The 17565-nt window shown below is 42.0% G+C and overlaps 1 protein-coding gene across 4 annotated transcripts in view; it reads left to right on the forward strand.

Moving 5' to 3' along the window:
* Positions 1-17565, forward strand: part of arhgef10la (Rho guanine nucleotide exchange factor (GEF) 10-like a) — a 127523-nt gene that overhangs the window by 5544 nt on the left and 104414 nt on the right. For all 4 annotated transcript variants that reach the window (XM_079579082.1, XM_079579081.1, XM_079579083.1 and 1 more), the window contains exons 2-4: positions 8988-9293; positions 12647-12674; positions 17170-17294. In XM_079579082.1, coding sequence (XP_079435208.1) covers positions 8988-9293; positions 12647-12674; positions 17170-17294 — 459 coding nt within the window. The remainder of the gene's footprint in view (positions 1-8987; positions 9294-12646; positions 12675-17169; positions 17295-17565) is intronic.

Here is a 17565-nt window from a genome sequence, read left to right on the forward strand (position 1 = left end):
TAGGTCAGGGACTGGGTGTGTAGGAGTTGGATTCATCTCCAGTCAGTGAGGGATCTTGATTTTCCCCTCACGAGGCTTTGTTTTCTTAGACTGGTGTCATTTTGATGTTCTCTCCCAATACTTATTCTGACAAACTTGCGCAAAAAGTACAGGTGCTTTTGATCCAAACAGAGGTGATTCGGAAGTTAATCTTTGCCTTGATCTGAGTCCCAGTCTGAAGTGAACACTGAAAGGAAAACTGATCTCAAATGATGCTATCATGAATCTTGGGGATTTTATGATGGAAACACGTTACAAGTAGAGCAGGTGATGTGACAATGAAAACTGACTCGTAATCTGATCCTTGTGACAATCCTCCATTTAAAAATATAGGTAAATCATAATCAATCCTCAATCCTTATGTTTTCCTCTGTTCCTTCCCTCATGTGCATCCACAGCTCAGACGTGTGAGCTAATCAGTACTGTACTGCAAGTATTGAAACAATGCTTTCTAAGGCTGCATTTAGTCCTCTCACAAAAGGCCCTTTGTGGTCCCTGGCTGACTGTACCATTGTGTGTGGTTCATGGATGCGAAAAAGCCATAAGACTTTACAAAATGTACTTCACTTTTAGGCATGCACATTTTCTTCCATTTCTGTGATAAAATATAATATAGCTTTCCTATCAAACGATCGGCTTGTATTTTACATTTCATAAATGTACATCAAAGCGCTTTTTTCACTTATAATCATGAGCCCTGAACACTCTACATACCCTCGCTTTAACCTCTTCACCCCCACCTTAACCAAGTGCATTTTCTCCAATTTGACGTTTACCCAGATCTTAAAGCTTCTTGACTGGAGAGCTATGGGCCAGTAAATGACTTGTACTTTCTTTCCTTTACATGTTCAAGCCCATCATGGCAATTAATGATTCACCAAATAATCAGGAACCTCCCCATTTGATATGAATGCTTGCGCATAATAATGATGTACTGTGAGCACTAAGCATGGCCTATCTTTGGATTTCAAAGAAACAAAAGTAAAACAGCGATCACCAGTTTTTAATCTGTGTAATATTTGTAAAGATAAGATATTAATACGTTCGAGTGTCTTCTACTTTTCAAAATCATTAAGATTAGCTGACAATGTTTCGCAGATGATGCACATGTTAAGACCTGCTGAGGCTTGTCAGACAGGCTGTGTCCTCACAGTTAAACCGAGTGCAGTTAAGTGCTTTATGACAGCGTGTTGGAGCCTCGTCTACTGCTGTTCATAAACATTTAATTAACAATTCTCTGTGTTGCTGCGACTGTGATGTTTTTTGTTAGTTTGTGGAATCCTTTCATATTGGCTTTGCCCGTCATATAAAATCTGTGTTTTTAAGCGAACCACGTGACCCGGCTAAAAGCTGGAGGATGCTGTCACCAGGACTTCATAATCATTCAAATGACTGTAGTCTGCAAGTAATGTTTTATTTATATGCTCTGATAATGTCATATTGATTGCAGCTAACGGCAGGCCAGGCCCTTCACTGTCTTGAGTCACAATCAGTCTTGGTTCTATATTTTCAGGTCATACCACTTGGTTGCTGTAGCGTTGATGTTGCAATACCCATGAATCGTGAACTTTTTTTTCCCCCGCCAGCCACCGCCTCTCCATGCTGTCATTTCCCAAAGGATCCCAGCAAACTGCCCAATCAGGAAAATGTGTCAGTGATCTCCATGGCGCTCAGTGCACAGCTAGTAAACATTCGAAACACAAGTTTATTTCAGCACTGTTCCTCAGATAAGGTGGGAAAATCGACTGAATCAGTTGTTGATCGCATTAATAATTAGTCTCCTGCTCGGTTTCAACTGTGGCAGAAGTCTCGCCACACTGTCTACAGCTGTGATGGTAGAAGACATGCTAATTCAACTCAAAGACTGGATCAAGGATCAAACCAATAAACTCACTGCAGGGAAGTAGAAACACTTAGTGGTCTGTCAATGATCAAACACACGGTAATCACACTGACACTTGTTTGAGCGCTGATGAGGCACAGTAAGACATTATGAAATTAGTCGATTACACAGAAGTCTGCCGCGCTGGATGCCGTGTTTTACCACCTTTGTGATTGTTTCCGTGAACGCACAGTACCTTGCTCTTGCATTTGCGTTGTAAATTGTTGTTTTTTGTTTGCTTCGCTCAAACTGATTAGCATGTGTGGCACAACTGTGTGGCTGCCTGCTGGAGTTAAGTTTTGCTTCTGACCAGGGGATGCGAACTGCTAAAAACTAATGACCTTGTTCACCACATTCCTTATAAATCTCGTTCTCCTCTAAGCCTTGTTATACCAGCTACAACTGTTGCATTCATGGGTGTTCAATACCAGAAATCATTATAATTGTACAAGCTGCCATCTTCAACCTGCTTTGGTGTGTTACTAAACACATAAGTGCATTCCAGAGAAATAGATGGAGATACTTGGCCTTTCGTGAGCTTCAAAGAGGATGTTTTCTCCTTCAAAAGCTGGCTATTTTAAGACAAGGCGGGTTTTTGAAATACTTTCGGTCAAAGTTCCAGAACATGTACAGTTTAGGTGTGTGCAAGCAGGTTTGGAAATTGACCCCTTAACCCTCGCCTGAACCAAACACATTTTCTCCAGTTTGGCTGTGCCCAAATCTAAAAGCTTCGAGACGAAAACAAGGCAGAAAATGCAAAAAATAAAAAAAACATAAAAAAGTGACAAAAAGCGGGGGAAAAAAAGACAAAAAAGTGATGGAAAAGGGGACAAAAACGCAACAAAAGCCACAAAGGAGCAGCAAAAAATTGACAAAAAACGGCCAAAAAAGTGACGACAACACAGTGAGGAAAACGATCCGTTTAGATCTGTTTTGTACATCTTTCAAATGAGACATTACACTGGCCTATAGCTCCCAAGCCAAGAAACCTTTAGATTTGGGTAAAGCTGAACTAGAGAAAAAGCAATCGGTTAAGGCGGGGGTTAATGTTCATTTTTTATAATGTCCTGTCTATAATCCTGTGTATGATGTTTCTGAACTGTAAAATCCATTAGTGCTCTGACTGCAGGGGCTGCTTTATTAGGGGCACAGGGCGGATTTATTCAGGACATTCATGTTTGTAGGCACTTCAGAGGGAGCTACTACGTAGATTCCAAAACTAAAATCTGCAAGTCTCTATTTCTTATGGTTCTGAAACTATAAGCAAAAGTCTGTAACATAAAATATATAAATACCTCCGAGGTGTACAAACTTGAGACAGATTTTCACCGCTATATTTCTCAGCTGCCCTGAGGCCTACGACCTTGTTGGAGGGCTCATTTCAAGGCTCTGACTGAGCTCTTTCTAGTGCAAAAACTTAGGGGAAGTCTCTGTCACCTCTAGAGATACCGGCCTTTTATCGGCATTACATCAGTCGCTCGCCAATATTGTAAAATACCCATATATTGGCCTGACTCGGACGACCCCTAAAACAAAGCCTTCAGGTCCGCGCAGGCACTGAAACAGCGGCTCCCAGTTACTCCCAGTAAAGACGGACAGATCCTGTGTTGCCTTCAGCTGCAGACTGTGGACACAAACATGTAGGAACATACAGAACCGTGTAGTTAACCTCGTAACCCACGCCTTAACCGAGTGCATGTTCTCCAGTGCGGTTCTACTTCTTCTTACAGCCTAAATGGATCTTTTTCCTGGTGTTGTTGCTCTGTGTTGTGAACACTTTTATTTTTTTTTCATCGCCTTTTTTGTTACTTTTTTGGTCCTCTTTTGTGTTGCGTTCTGGCCACTTTTTTTTGTTGTTGCATTTTTTGTCACTTTTTTGTCACTTTCTTGTTGCTGTTCTGTGGCTCTCTGTGTTCCGTTCTTGTCACTTTTCTTTTCTTTTTTTTTTTTTTTTTTTAATTGCAAAAAGTGCATATTTTACAGATGTGCAGAGAGGACACAATACATTTAAAGAAAATAAAAAGAAAAAAAAAAAACAGAAAAAGAAAAGAGAGACAAAACAACACACATGAGGTATGGCATAAGCCAGTAGACTATTTTAAGCTACAATTCGTACCATTAGTGCCACTGTCAAATACAAACACCACAACTACTATCACCACCACCGCCACCTTCCGTACCCAAACGCCGCTGTCGCACAACCATAACCACCACCATCACTATCACTACCACTACCACCAGTACCACCATCCACACCAGCATCACCACCACCACCACTACTAAAATCAAAGATTTGAGTTTATAACAACAGATGACAGATGAATAGAAGAGAAGAAAAAAAGAGAGAGAAAAATAAAATAAAAATAATAATAATAATAATAATAATAATAATTAAAGCCGCAAGCGGCATTTAGAGGCCCTCGCGAGCAGCGTTGGCCGGTTGGCGCACGCCGTCGCACGCCACCGCAATAACCGGGGGGCGCTGCCGCGCCCTACGTGGTTATGCCGTCCCTGCCACCCTCGGTCGAGTTTATAAAAGAGCAAAGGCAAGAAATGCGCCTTCGGCGCCAGATCACGCGATGTTTCCCAAAATGGCCGACTTTGTGTGGGTTGCCTAGCAACCACGTAATGTACTTTTTTGTTCGGACAGTCATGACGAAGGTGTGTACCAATTTTGGTTTGGCTACGCCAAACTTTATTTCGGGTCGTTGCCATGGCAACACGGTGGGAAAATGGGCGTGGCCATAATTTATTTTTTGATCGTGGTCACGTGACGGACGTCTGTGCCAAATTTTATTTGTCTACGACAAAGTTTACTTTTTTTCCCCATTCATTTTTATTCGGTGCTCTGCAGGGGGCGCTATTGCGCCCATTTTCAAAATTCCCATATCAAAACATCCGGGGCCGACGACTCGACCAACGATTCAAGTTACACTAAAATCGGCCAAAGTTTGTGCGAGTTATGACTCTTCGAAGGCGACGGCGAACGCCAAAAACGAACGCCAAATTCATGGCGTTGCCATGACAAAACCGGAAATCCTATTAGAAAGTTTTTAATAACTTTTAATGCCCCACATGTGTAGATGATCTGGAGCAACCGGGGAGTCACTGCGTTAAACGCCCTAGGACGAGTTCGTTCAAATGCGAGGGCATGAAATGGCGCCTTCGGCGCCAGATCACGCGATATTTCCCAAAATGGCCGACTTTGTGTGGGTTGCCTAGCAACCACGTAATGTACTTTTTTGTTCGTAAAGTCATGACGAAGGTGTGTACCAATTTTGGTTTGGCTGCGCCAAACTTGATATCGGGTCATTGCCATGGCAACACGGTGGGAAAATGGGCGTGGCCATAATTTACTTTTTGATCGGGGTCACGTGACGGATGTCTGTGCCAAATTTTATTTGTCTACGACAAATTTTACTTTTTTTCTCCATTCATTTTTATTCGGTGCTCTGCAGGGGGCGCTATCGCGCCCATTTTCAAAATTCCCATATCAAAACATCCGGGGCCGACGACTCGACCAACGATTCAAGTTTCACTAAAATCGGCCAAAGTTTGTGCGAGTTATGACTCTTCGAAGGCGACGGCGAACGCCAAAAACGAACGCCAAATTCATGGCGTTGCCATGACAAAACCGGAAATCCTATTAGAAAGTTTTTAATAACTTTTAATGCCCCACATGTGTAGATGATCTGGAGCGACCGGGGAGTCGCTGCGTTCAACGCCCTAGGACGAGTTCATTCAAATGCGAGGGCATGAAAAGGCGCCTTCGGCGCCACGTTGCTCTTCTGGCCAATATGGCCGCCGTATCGTTGGTTGCCTAGCAACCGCGTAATATCTTTTTTTTTTTGGCTTCACGCGACCAATCACTGTGCCGAATTTTTTCCGTCTACGACAAACTAAAATTTGCTGGGTTTTCGGGATTTTGGGGGGTCTGGCCATAGGCCGCAATGTTAACGTCGTTTTTCCAGGGGGCGCTGACGCGCCATTTTTTTGAATTTTTAAAATTTGGAGATGTGAAAGTTTTTTTTTTCACCTAATTGAATTTTGGGCAAAAATTCAGGACTTTTCATCAGTGGGAAGTGGCCGAAACGGCCTCCGGGGGGGGAGAAGAAAAAAAATAATAATAATAATAATAATAATAAGAAAAACCCTTACAATAACAATATAGCGCCGCCTCCGGCGGCCCATATTTATATCGTCGGAAAGGTCTCACGTCCAGTAACCCACCCGTAAGGTTCATTGTCAAATACGAGCGCGTTGCGCTCGTATTTTACCACTTCTTTGTCAATATTTCTTAATGCGTTTTTTTTTCAGATTTTTGTGCGAGCAACAACAAATATGCCGCTTTCGCGGCAAACACCTATATAATTGGATAGGCCTTAATGCCCTGAGTCACTCTAGTAGTGTTTTGGGCATTGGGGAGTGGCCATGGTCGATGACGAGCGCGTTGCGCTCGTCATCGACTACTTTCTTGTCAATGTTGCGCCTTCACTGGATTTTTCACCTTTTTTCACACGAGCAGTTACAAATGTGCCGCTTTCGCGGCACACGCCTATTTCACCGGACAGGGCGTGGTGCCGGGAGTCCCTCCCATTACTGTCTAATGCATGGGGAACGCTCCGCGCTCTGTTTCTTGAGCGCTGCGCGCTCTTTTCGGGACGTGCGCTACGCGCACGTCTTTCTTCAGTGCGCTCCGCGCACTGCCGTACAATTACAATAGGCCCGAGCCCTGCCAGGCCGCTCGGGCCTAATAATAATAATAATAATAATAATAATAATAATAATAATAATAATAATAATTAAAGCCGCAAGCGGCATTTAGAGGCCCTCGCGAGCAGCGTTGGCCGGTTGGCGCACGCCGTCGCACGCCACCGCAACAACCGGGGGGCGCTGCCGCGCCCTACGTGGTTTTGAAATCGCTGCCACCCTCGGTCGAGTTTATAAAAGAGCAAAGGCAAGAAATGCGCCTTCGGCGCCAGATCACGCGATATTTCCCAAAATGGCCGACTTTGTGTGGGTTGCCTAGCAACCACGTAATGTACTTTTTCGTTCGGAACGTCACGACGAAGGTGTGTACCAATTTTGGTTTGGCTACGCCAAACTTTATTTCGGGTCGTTGCCATGGCAACACGGTGGGAAAATGGGCGTAGTCATAATTTACTTTTTGATCGAGGTCACGTGACGGATGTTTGTGCCAAATTTTATTTGTCTACGACAAAGTTTACTTTTTTTCCCCATTAATTTTTATTCGGTGCTCTGCAGGGGGCGCTATAGCGCCCATTTTCAAAATTCCTATATCAAAACATCCGGGGCCGACGACTCGACCAACGATTCAAGTTTCACTAAAATCGGCCAAAGTATGTGCGAGTTATGACTCTTCGAAGGCGACGGCGAACGCCAAAAATGAACGCCAAATTCATGGCGTTGCCATGACAAAACCGGAAATCCTATTAGAAAGTTTTTAATAACTTTTAATGCCCCACATGTGTAGATGATCTGGAGCGACCGAGGAGTCGCTGCGTTCAACGCCCTAGGACGAGTTCGTTCAAATGCGAGGACACGAAAAGGCGCCTTCGGCGCCAGGTCGCTCTTCTGGCCAATATGGCCGCCATACAGATGGTTGCCTAGCAACCGCGTAATATGTTTTTTTTTCTGGCTTCATGCGACCAATCACTGTGCCGAATTTTTTTCGTCTACGACGAACTAAAATTTTCGGGGTTTTCGGGATTTTGGGGGGTCTGGCCATAGGCCGCAATGTTAACGCCGTTTTTCCAGGGGGCGCTGACGCGCCATTTTTTTGAATTTTTTAAATTTGGAGATGTGAAGTTTTTTCTTTTCACCAAATTGAATTTTGGGCAAAAATTCAGGACTTTTCGTCGGTGGGAAAGTGGATTTCTGGGGGAGAGGAAAAATAATAATAATAATAATAATAAGAAAAAGAAAAACTCTTACAATAACAATATAGCGCCGCCTCCGGCGGCCCATATTTATATCGTCGGAAAGGTCTCACGTCCAGTAACCCACCCGTAAGGTTCATTGTCAAATACGAGCGCGTTGCGCTCGTATTTTACCACTTCTTTGTCAATATTTCTTAATGCGTTTTTTTTTCAGATTTTTGTGCGAGCAACAACAAATATGCCGCTTTCGCGGCAAACACCTATATCATTGGATAGGCCTTAATGCCCTGAGTCACTCTAGTAGTGTTTTGGGCATTGGGAAGTGGCCATGGTCGATGACGAGCGCGTTGCGCTCGTCATCGACTACTTTCTTGTCAGTGTTGCGCCTTGCCTGGATTTTTCACCTTTTTTCACACGAGCAGTTACAAATGTGCCGCTTTCGCGGCACACGCCTATTTCACCGGACAGGGCGTGGTGCCGGGGTCCCCCCTATTACTGTCTAATGCATGGGGAGCGCTCCGCGCTCTGTTTCTTGAGCGCTGCGCGCTCTTTTCGGGACGTGCGCTACGCGCACGTCTTTCTTCAGTGCGCTCCGCGCACTGCCGTACAATTACAATAGGCCCGAGCCCTGCCAGGCCGCTCGGGCCTAATAATAATAATAATAATAATAAAAAAGAGAAAATAATAATAATAAAAAAGTAAAATAAATAAGATATAAAAAAAAAAAAAAAAAAAAAAAAAAATTGAAATAAATAAATAATAATCTTGTCACTTTTCTGTACGTTTGAGTCACTTTTTAAATGTTTTTTTTTGTCCTTTTTATCCTCCTTTTCGTCTCACTTTTATCGCCCTTTGACGTGTTTATTTTTCCCCAAGAAGCAATGCACTGTTGTGGTGGGGGTTAAGAGGTTAATAGCTGAGGTAATAGAGGTATATTAAAAAATATATCCCTGTACATCAAATCCTGTCAAAGCTGCTGTACTTTAGAATATGATTTATATAATATCAGGGCTGTGCAAAAAAAAAGAACAAAGTCTCTTATCTTTTCTGGGGCAAAATGTGTTCCTATGGTAATACTGTATCAATCATTTTGTCATTCTGGCTGATATAACTGACATTTCAAAAAAAGACATGTCTATTTAAACCTGATGGTATCTCTCTTGCAGTGATCATGTCGACTGTGATGTCTGAACAGCCCCAGAAGGAAGACGACGGAGAGGAGGAGGAGGAGGATGAAGAGCAGGGCGAAGAGTTTGTGTTTGACGACAGCGCCGATGAGCAGGACCCCACGGAGAACCGCAAAGCCGATGCGGCGGAGACCCAGCCTTCATCTAAAATGGAAAATAATGAGACGTCAGAGTGCGACTCACAAACACGCGCGCAGAATGAGATCCAAGATGCTTGCGTAGCCGTACCTCCCGCGGGACAGGAGGGGGCGCCAGTGCCAGATGTAGCACCCATTCCGGATTCAGGTAATGACCTATTGTGCGCAGACCTCTGTCAGAAATGTGAATGTCCTATGTGGATGGTTCTCAAACTGTGGTAAATGATAGATTATATTGACTTCTTTGGTTGCTGTGCAAAGGCAAGGCAAAGAACTGTTTTCATCCTGAATGTTTTCGGCCTATTCCTGGCCCTGCATGTGCACTCACTGCCTCTGACTTCACGACACTATGCACAATGCTAATCAGAATAACTTTCCCTCATATAGCTGTAGTATACTCCTGCTATAGTTGTCTATCTCTAAATGCAAATGACTGAAATAAAGTCTGAAAAAGCAATCCCAACTAAAAAACATGAAAAACATTCTCTATGCCAGTTCCTTGTAAGACAGGAACTTGCATAATCTACTTTTATTTTAAACATTCGTGTCATTACTTTTCGTTTCCTTATTTCACACGGCAAAGGAGTTTGTTCACAATCAGCGCATTTAAACTCCGAACTCGTTTACGATTTTATTGTGACCGCTTTTATTGGGCAGGCAGTTGCAGGGCTGACAGAGCTATACATTGACAGACATTTTGACTCATCTATTCAGTGCATAAGACATTTTGGATTTAAGAAGAAGCTGGAGGTAACAACCTTTTTAGTGTGACAATTTTATTTTAGGTCACACAATGTTATGTTGTAGAATTTAGAGTATGCTTACAATAATTTTGTCTTTCTTTTTGTTTTTGTTTACAATTGCAATTAAGTTTGCAATTTATGTGTCCTGATTCAGCTAACTGCACATTTTCAACTCACCCAGAAGCACTGAATGAATGAATATATGATATTAAAACAAAAATCACATGCATTTCAGCTGATTGTAGACACCTGATCCCACTGAGCGACGATATTTCATTGTTAGCAAAGGACACTCTCCAGCCTTAGTGATTTTATAATTGTCCCCATTGAAAATCAAATAGTCTTTTTCTGATATTTGAGAATAGATACATTATAGCAATTAATGTGAGCAATTACATTTTTTTTAATCAACAGTATTAAAGACGGGAGATTGATTTCGATTAACTACTGTAAACATGGTCGAGTGTAGTTGCATCAGTGTTTAATCCTCTGCTGAACATGACCTAATTATCACCTTAAGAAGCGAAACACAGTTATCTCTGCCCTTCCAGACTGCTTAGATATATGGGAGATATTTAACCGTGATATATCAGGCACTCGGCTAATTTCGCTAAACTGGCAGACCAAGGTAGAGCTATAGGGCCTAATGTTGAGCAAAGTGAAGTGATTAGCGCTTAATTAAATAGCTTTTTCCACCAAGTCCGAGCGTGCTAATCCGTTAAGTGGGCTGCGTGGAGACGTGTGCGGGGATCCTGGGTGTTGATAATAGCATGTAGTGGAGGTCTGTTATGTAACTGGGGGCAGCTCAGTAACAGCGCGGGGAGTTGGGGCCCTCTCTCACCAGATGACATTAGTTTATATAGTGGTTCTCTGAGAAAAAAATCGATCATGGCATTTGTTTAGCAGCACTTTCCTTGTACCCTCAGTGTTGGCAAATACAGCAGCGATTCAACAACTGTGTTTTATTTGGCCTCAACAATTAAATAAGGGTCCTTTGAGATATTTATATCTACCTTCTGAAACCTATTATACCGCTCTACAGCCCTTCCCTGACGTTGTACCTTGGCTGTCGTCAGTGCTTTAAAAAGCTGCTGCACATGACTCTAAATGAATAAAAATGCATTAGTGAAAGATCCAGTGGCATAAAAGCACTGCCCGCTTGGTCTGTGTGTGTCACTGAAATGATTGTATTACACGGTACCATCACACATTATTACTTTTCCTGATATGATATTTTAGTTTCACTGCACAATATTTAGTCTTACTTGAGATCTTGTATTATTATTAGCATTTTTTTTTCAATTTCCAAAAGGAATACAAAAAAAAATCTTGTTTACGATGCAATTTGGTTTTAGTTTTCAGAAAACCATATTAAAAATAATGCTTCTATCATTCTATCCGTAAGTATCAGATTTTTTCAGGATTGTTGACATGCCTCATTTCCTAGTTATCCAGAGTGTTGTTGATTTCTGGAGATATATATATTTTTTTAATTCATGCAGTCCTTATATTTGAAGAGTTTAGTGCTGCTAGGCTAGTGCATGTCCATGGTTTCTAGAAGCCTGCATTTAAAACCTCTTCAAAATCATCAGGTAGTCCTCCAAACGTTGCCATATCTGATTTGTAGAAAGCTCCACGTGTAGTAATGCCGGCCGCAGGTAAACAAACTACTGTAGATCCGATCACAACCAGGAAGCTGATGCTGCTCAAACATAAGTTCTTTTAAATGCAAAATGGTTATATTTCAAACATTATTCAGTCAACACAGACATTTATATCGGTAGTCTGGTGTTACAAGTGATTTGCCTCAGGTGCACTGCGCAGGCTTCTAGTTACCATAGACATGCGCTAGCCTAGCACTAGCCTAGCACCAGTAAAATCTTTAAATATAAGGACTGCATGAATTAAAAATATATATCTCCAGAAATCAGCAACACTCTGGATAACAAGGAAATGAGGCCCTATGTCAAAAATCCTGAAATATCCATTTAACCCCCACCTGAACTGATCACATTTACTCCAGTTTGGCTTACACACATCTAAAAGCTTCTTGAAAAAAGTGTCAAAATAGCGATGAAAACAAGAGGAAAACAAGGGTGAAAATGTAAAAAAAAAAGTAGCAAAAAGGTGACCAAGAAAAGCCACAAAATAGCCACAAAAATGTGACCAAAAAGTGATGAAAGTGAAGTAAAAAATGGACAAAAACTGTACATAAAAAAGGCAAAAATATAGTGAAAAAGAAAGTGAAAAAAGTGACAGTAACACAGCAACAACGCAAGGAATAAGATCAGTTTAGATCACTTTTGTAGATCTTGGCTTTCAAATTAGGACTGGAGCTTACACTGGCCTATAGGCTGTAAGCTCCAGTCGAGAAGCTTCTAGATTTGGGTAAAGCTGAACTGGAGAAAATGTGTTCTGCTAGGGTGGGGGTTCAGAGGTTTGAAAAACATTTTTCAATATTAATGGCAGTAATTCACAGGAACATTTTCACATTGGGGAAAAAAAAGGTTTCCTGTAATGCCTGCAATAGTTAGTCTTAAAGTCAGATTTAAAGATATTATATGTAAGTGAAACTGAGAGACTGTTGCGGTTTACCACAGCCACAACTCAACTGTCTTCCTCGCTGCGTCAGAAAGTGCAAAGTCACATGCAGCTTTTGAAAGTTACTTTTAATTGTGATGATAAAGTTGTGCGTCTTGTGTTTTTTTGTTGTTCGAAAGCCTTGTCTAATGACCGCTGTTTTGCCTCACTTTGACAGATGTTCCAGTTACTGAGTCACCCAGCTGGTAAGTTGCCTCCTAATTCCTCTCCCACCGTAATGTTGATGTAGAATCTATCTCCACATAGTATCCATCAGTGTTATGTCAGTGTTTTGTCATTATGTCAGAGATAATGTCATGCTACACTCCTCCAAATGAAGCGCATCGATAGCAGACTCTGCGATGGTGTGCCACATTCGCCAGATGGCACGTCACACCTGGAATGACAAGTGGAAAAAACAATCCAAAAAAATCATTTTGTAGCCAATAAATTTCAGACTGGTTTCGCAGATTGTGTTTTTGTGTGTATTTTGAATTTTAATTTGGACAAACGTGTGATATGTTTTCTGTATTGTAAAACATAGAGGATTATATTAAACCTTTAGCACAAAGAACCATATCATCAAAAGGGAACAGATACTTGAATATAGGGCTGAGATTTGTCTTTTCAATTAATGTTTAATTGACAAATATGGGAAATTGCAAGTCAGGGTGCATTCAATTGTGCTTAATTTGCACATCAATTATATTATAAGCAATAAATTTTGGTATACGTGCACTAAACTGTTATGACCTTTATCATTGGACTTACATCAGAGTACCGTATTTTACGGACTAGAAGTCGCCCTTTTTTCATAGTTTGGCTCGGGGTGCGACTTATACTCAGGTGCGACCTAATTTTTTTTTATTACTAACTAAAGAACTGAAAATAATTATATAAATAAATAAATACATAAATAAATAAACAGTACACCAATCTGCTACTCCTGTACCACTGAAAACAAACAGTTATCGAGTGGCAGAAAGTTTGGAGTGAGTTATTCTTACTGCAATGAAGAAGACTAAAAAGCTCTTCGTCGGCTGAAAGCTAGATGGCCACAGCTAGAGAAACAAGTTCACAAATGGGTGCTTGAACACCGTGCTGCCGGGAGAGGCTTGACAACGGTGCACAAGCACCGACTTATACTCCGGAGTGACTTACATATGTTTTTTCTTCTTCATTATGCATTGTTTGGCTTGTGCGACTTATACTCCAGAGCAACGTATAGTTCAGAAAATACTGTACTTTGACTGGGTTTTAAACTAAGGCCTGTGAGCTGAGTGCACTTTTCCTTCATCCATAGTTCAAAACTTCATAAACTATTCGCACTCAACGGTTCACATCTGCAGAGGACTTGATTAGACAGGTGCTGGAGCATTCTGCTGAAACATTTTGTGTGTGAAATCAGAAGCTTTCAGATCTCTCCACTTCGGTTTGCATCTTGTGAGCGGCTGTTTGGTGCTCGCGGTACGTGAGGCGTGCGCATTGATGGAGTAGCGATGATTACGGAGAGGCCCACACCTGGCTTTGAGGAAGTGTGCTCAGGGAGCCAATGTTACACTTCGGGTTCTGTATTCCTATGGGGTTTCCTGTGCTGAAAAGAGCCCATATTTGTGCACAGGTGTGGGTACGTGCATATCCCATGTGTGTGTGTGTGTGTGTGTGTGCCTCATAATGTGCAGTGTAATGTGTGCCACCTCTGGGGTTGCAGCAATTTCTCACGCTGGGAGCTTTCTGCTGAGTGCACATTTCCTTTAGCTTCAGTCAATAGTGTGCCTTTTAAAGAAGAGCTATCAATAGCACTTTTCCACCATCAAGGTGTTAAGACTGTCAGCACGTCCCACTCATCTGTCAGCAGTTTCAGAATATTGCCATGTTTACTTTGTGATTGTTGTTGCGGAAATATTTGCTTTTCTTAGCCGTGCCATGACACCAGTTGTTGTTAGGCTTGAAATCCCTTTTTGAGCTTTTAACTAGTTATGTTGTTGTTTCTACTTGTTTTTCTTTCTTTATTAATGTTTAAGCAATCCTGCATCGGTCTCCTTCTTAAGAGTTCAACATGCGGCGTTCTACCTGCAGATGTCACAAGGTGATGCTCTTCTATGCTTTTAAAGTTTCATAATTAACTTTTAAAACGCATGAATGGCAAAAATAGTAACTTGTTTTTAAAGATTTGGGGAAAACCTAAAAAGGATCTTAAGTATCCTATACACAAACCAAGTCATGAAAAGTTGAGGACCAGCCGCCATGACGGTGAGGCGTAACTATATTTTTAATGTGCACACAGTAGCTCTCACCACCGAGCACATCGCTTTTTATTGGACTTTTGTGTTTGTTTGTTTTCCACCTTTTCACCTGTTTGGCGCCCGGCTGAACTCTGCACTTTTGTCTTTCCGAAGAAACTCATTGAATGTGGCTGAGAGAGAGCACATTGTCGACCCCCTCACCTCAGTGTGGTGTGCTGTGGAAGCTCAAATCAAAGGTTACTACATCAAAGACAAACATTCATCAACAAATAGTATAAAAGTTGTCATCTAAATACCTTCAGCGACCAGACTTATTAGCGTGAGGCTTGTCCGGGCATACAGGGCTCAGACACTGCTGCCTCATTTGTCAGATTGAGCGGTAGCTGCTCGTTCAGGGCCCTGGTATCAGTATGGTCAACACAACGTGGGTGCAGTTAAAAAGAAGTGCTGCACCAGGGAGAGACCAGGGGGCAAACAGGTAACTCAGTGGCAGCCAGCACTGCCCTGGCACCGGAGCTGAGGGGAATAGTAACAGATGGAGGAGTGAAATTTGCATTCTGCCTGCTTCTACTTTGGGCTGTGTTCTGCCCTGGGCTGTGTCATTTGCATTGAAAAATGTTTCCTTCTTCTATCCTTGAGCTGCGCGTATCACCAGGGCTTATAGGAACAGATAAGTTGTGAAGGCCTGAGCGATGTTACGCTCCGATCAAATTCTGCACCACTCGAATCACTCATGCCTGACACGAATGCATACAGACAGATAGGCTTTTATATTTCTTGTTGCCTCTTCTTCGCCTTTTCTCATTATAACAATTTTGAAGACTAGAGCCGGATTTTTTATACGCAGTGACAAATCCCCCTTTGTTTTGTTTCCATGTGGGGCGAAGTCATTTCTGTTTCTGAGATGGTGATTAATGAGCTCTCGTCACAGATGTTTGAGTGTCCTAATGCTTCACAGTCATTTGCTGCTTCCCCAGACTGCAGTGCAACTTCTACAAACAGGTGACGAATGAGAGGAACATCTCAATAGGGTGATGTTCTGCTGTGCTCCTATGTACAGAAGAGCAAGACCGATAACAAAATGTATCAAAGCGTAGAAAAAAAAGTATGCATTATAACACAACACTGATAGCAGCTGCTCATAACAGTGTCTGCAGTTTTTGATTAGATTTTATTTATATTGTTGTCTACCTTAATGAGCGGTTCATAGAGGAAGTGCTTAAGTACTGCATAATAACCAAAATAATACAAACAAATAAACAATTAAATCTGACAATTAACGACAAGGAGACATAACAGTTTCAAAATCAAGCCTGCGACAGGTAGGGAGCCTGTTAGTTAAACAGTCTCTACATCTGTACATTTTGTACAAATTGTTCCTCTGACCAAAATGATCAAATTGTTCATGTATGTGTATTACACCACAGTAAATTAGTAACCAAAGGGTCTTGGCGTCAGTAATCCAGGCATGTTTAATATTAGCAAAGATAACGCTTCAACGAAATAACTTAGTTCAGATGACAACTCTTAAACCCTTTGTTTCTAGAGGGTTACCAGATAAAAGTTGGGTATGGATTCATAGGTCCACATAGTGCAGTTTAATGCCTGCAATGCATCCTGCCAGATTTCTCTTGAAAGCATCCATCCAATCGCTGAATACAGATAATCTTGTAACAAGGGCTGCTTTCCTCCAGGTTCTACGCCACTGCACATTCTGAGCACATTATTTCGCTGGCTGCCTTGTTTGTCTTTGAGATGTCCATCATCAGCTCTTTCGTCTGCCGCTGCTGCTGGCACTGTGAGACGCACCAAGTTATAACAGGAGACCATATTTAATTAGTGTGTCGGGGACTCTCCTACACACCGCATCCTGTCATATTATCACTCTTGTGGGGGAGGACAATCCTTTAGCAGTAGCTTAGACACACTCCATGTGATGGCTATATCAGCAGAATGTTCCCATGTGAAGTCAGTGTGTACTTGAGCCGCTGATATGCTGCTACCATGTCTGATTTTCAAAATGCAGTGGTAATTATAATAATAAACTGCATGTAGGGCATTATTATTTTAGGAGCAAGTTTGAGACATTAATGTAATACATGATAGGTGGGTGTGTTGTCTGGTACTACTAGACTTCTTTTTTGGTGCTCATTTTAAAACTGGAATGTATTTGTTGGAGCTAGTGTGTCATACTTAAAGATTTCTTACGTTTTTACTTCTGATTTGTGTCATGTTTTTAATTTGGTAAATAATACATTACCCATCATGATCCTCTTTCTAACAGTCCTCCATGTGTCTTGTGTCAGACTTGGGGAGTGTACAAGTGGCATGCTTGGCTAACAGCAAACTATTTTAGGCCCACCTCCAGACATTTAACCTCCCTTTCCTCTCTCTCTGAAATTAACTTGCTTCATTTACTCTAGTGCAGATTGGCTAATGTTTGGGTACATTTCAGGGCCGCACCAAATGTTGAGTCTGCCAGTGCAGCGCCTTGTCCAGGGGAAGTGAAGCTCCCTCAAGCGGAAGACCACTGTACAGAAACCAACCAGGAAATCTCCAGCTCGGGGGACGCCTCTGAAGGTATGGAATGAAATTGTATTGACAGAAAAAGCCATGCAGCTCATACTGTAGTAGATCAAGAGTTCAATTTCAGAGCAAAAAGATTAAGCCTACGGTTGCCTGGGGAGCTGGACTGGAGTCTACCTATTCATTATAGCATACAGGTTGCTGAAAATCTGATAGAAAACTGATTTTACCACCACAGTTGCGTAAACAGAACCGAGGGCCACACTATAATGACATTGCCAATATTGGATGTGTATTTTGTTAAGTCGAACACAGCCTCCCGCGA

This window comes from Gobius niger (genome assembly GCF_951799975.1).
Source record: "Gobius niger genome assembly, chromosome: 20".
Lineage (NCBI taxonomy): Eukaryota > Metazoa > Chordata > Actinopteri > Gobiiformes > Gobiidae > Gobius > Gobius niger.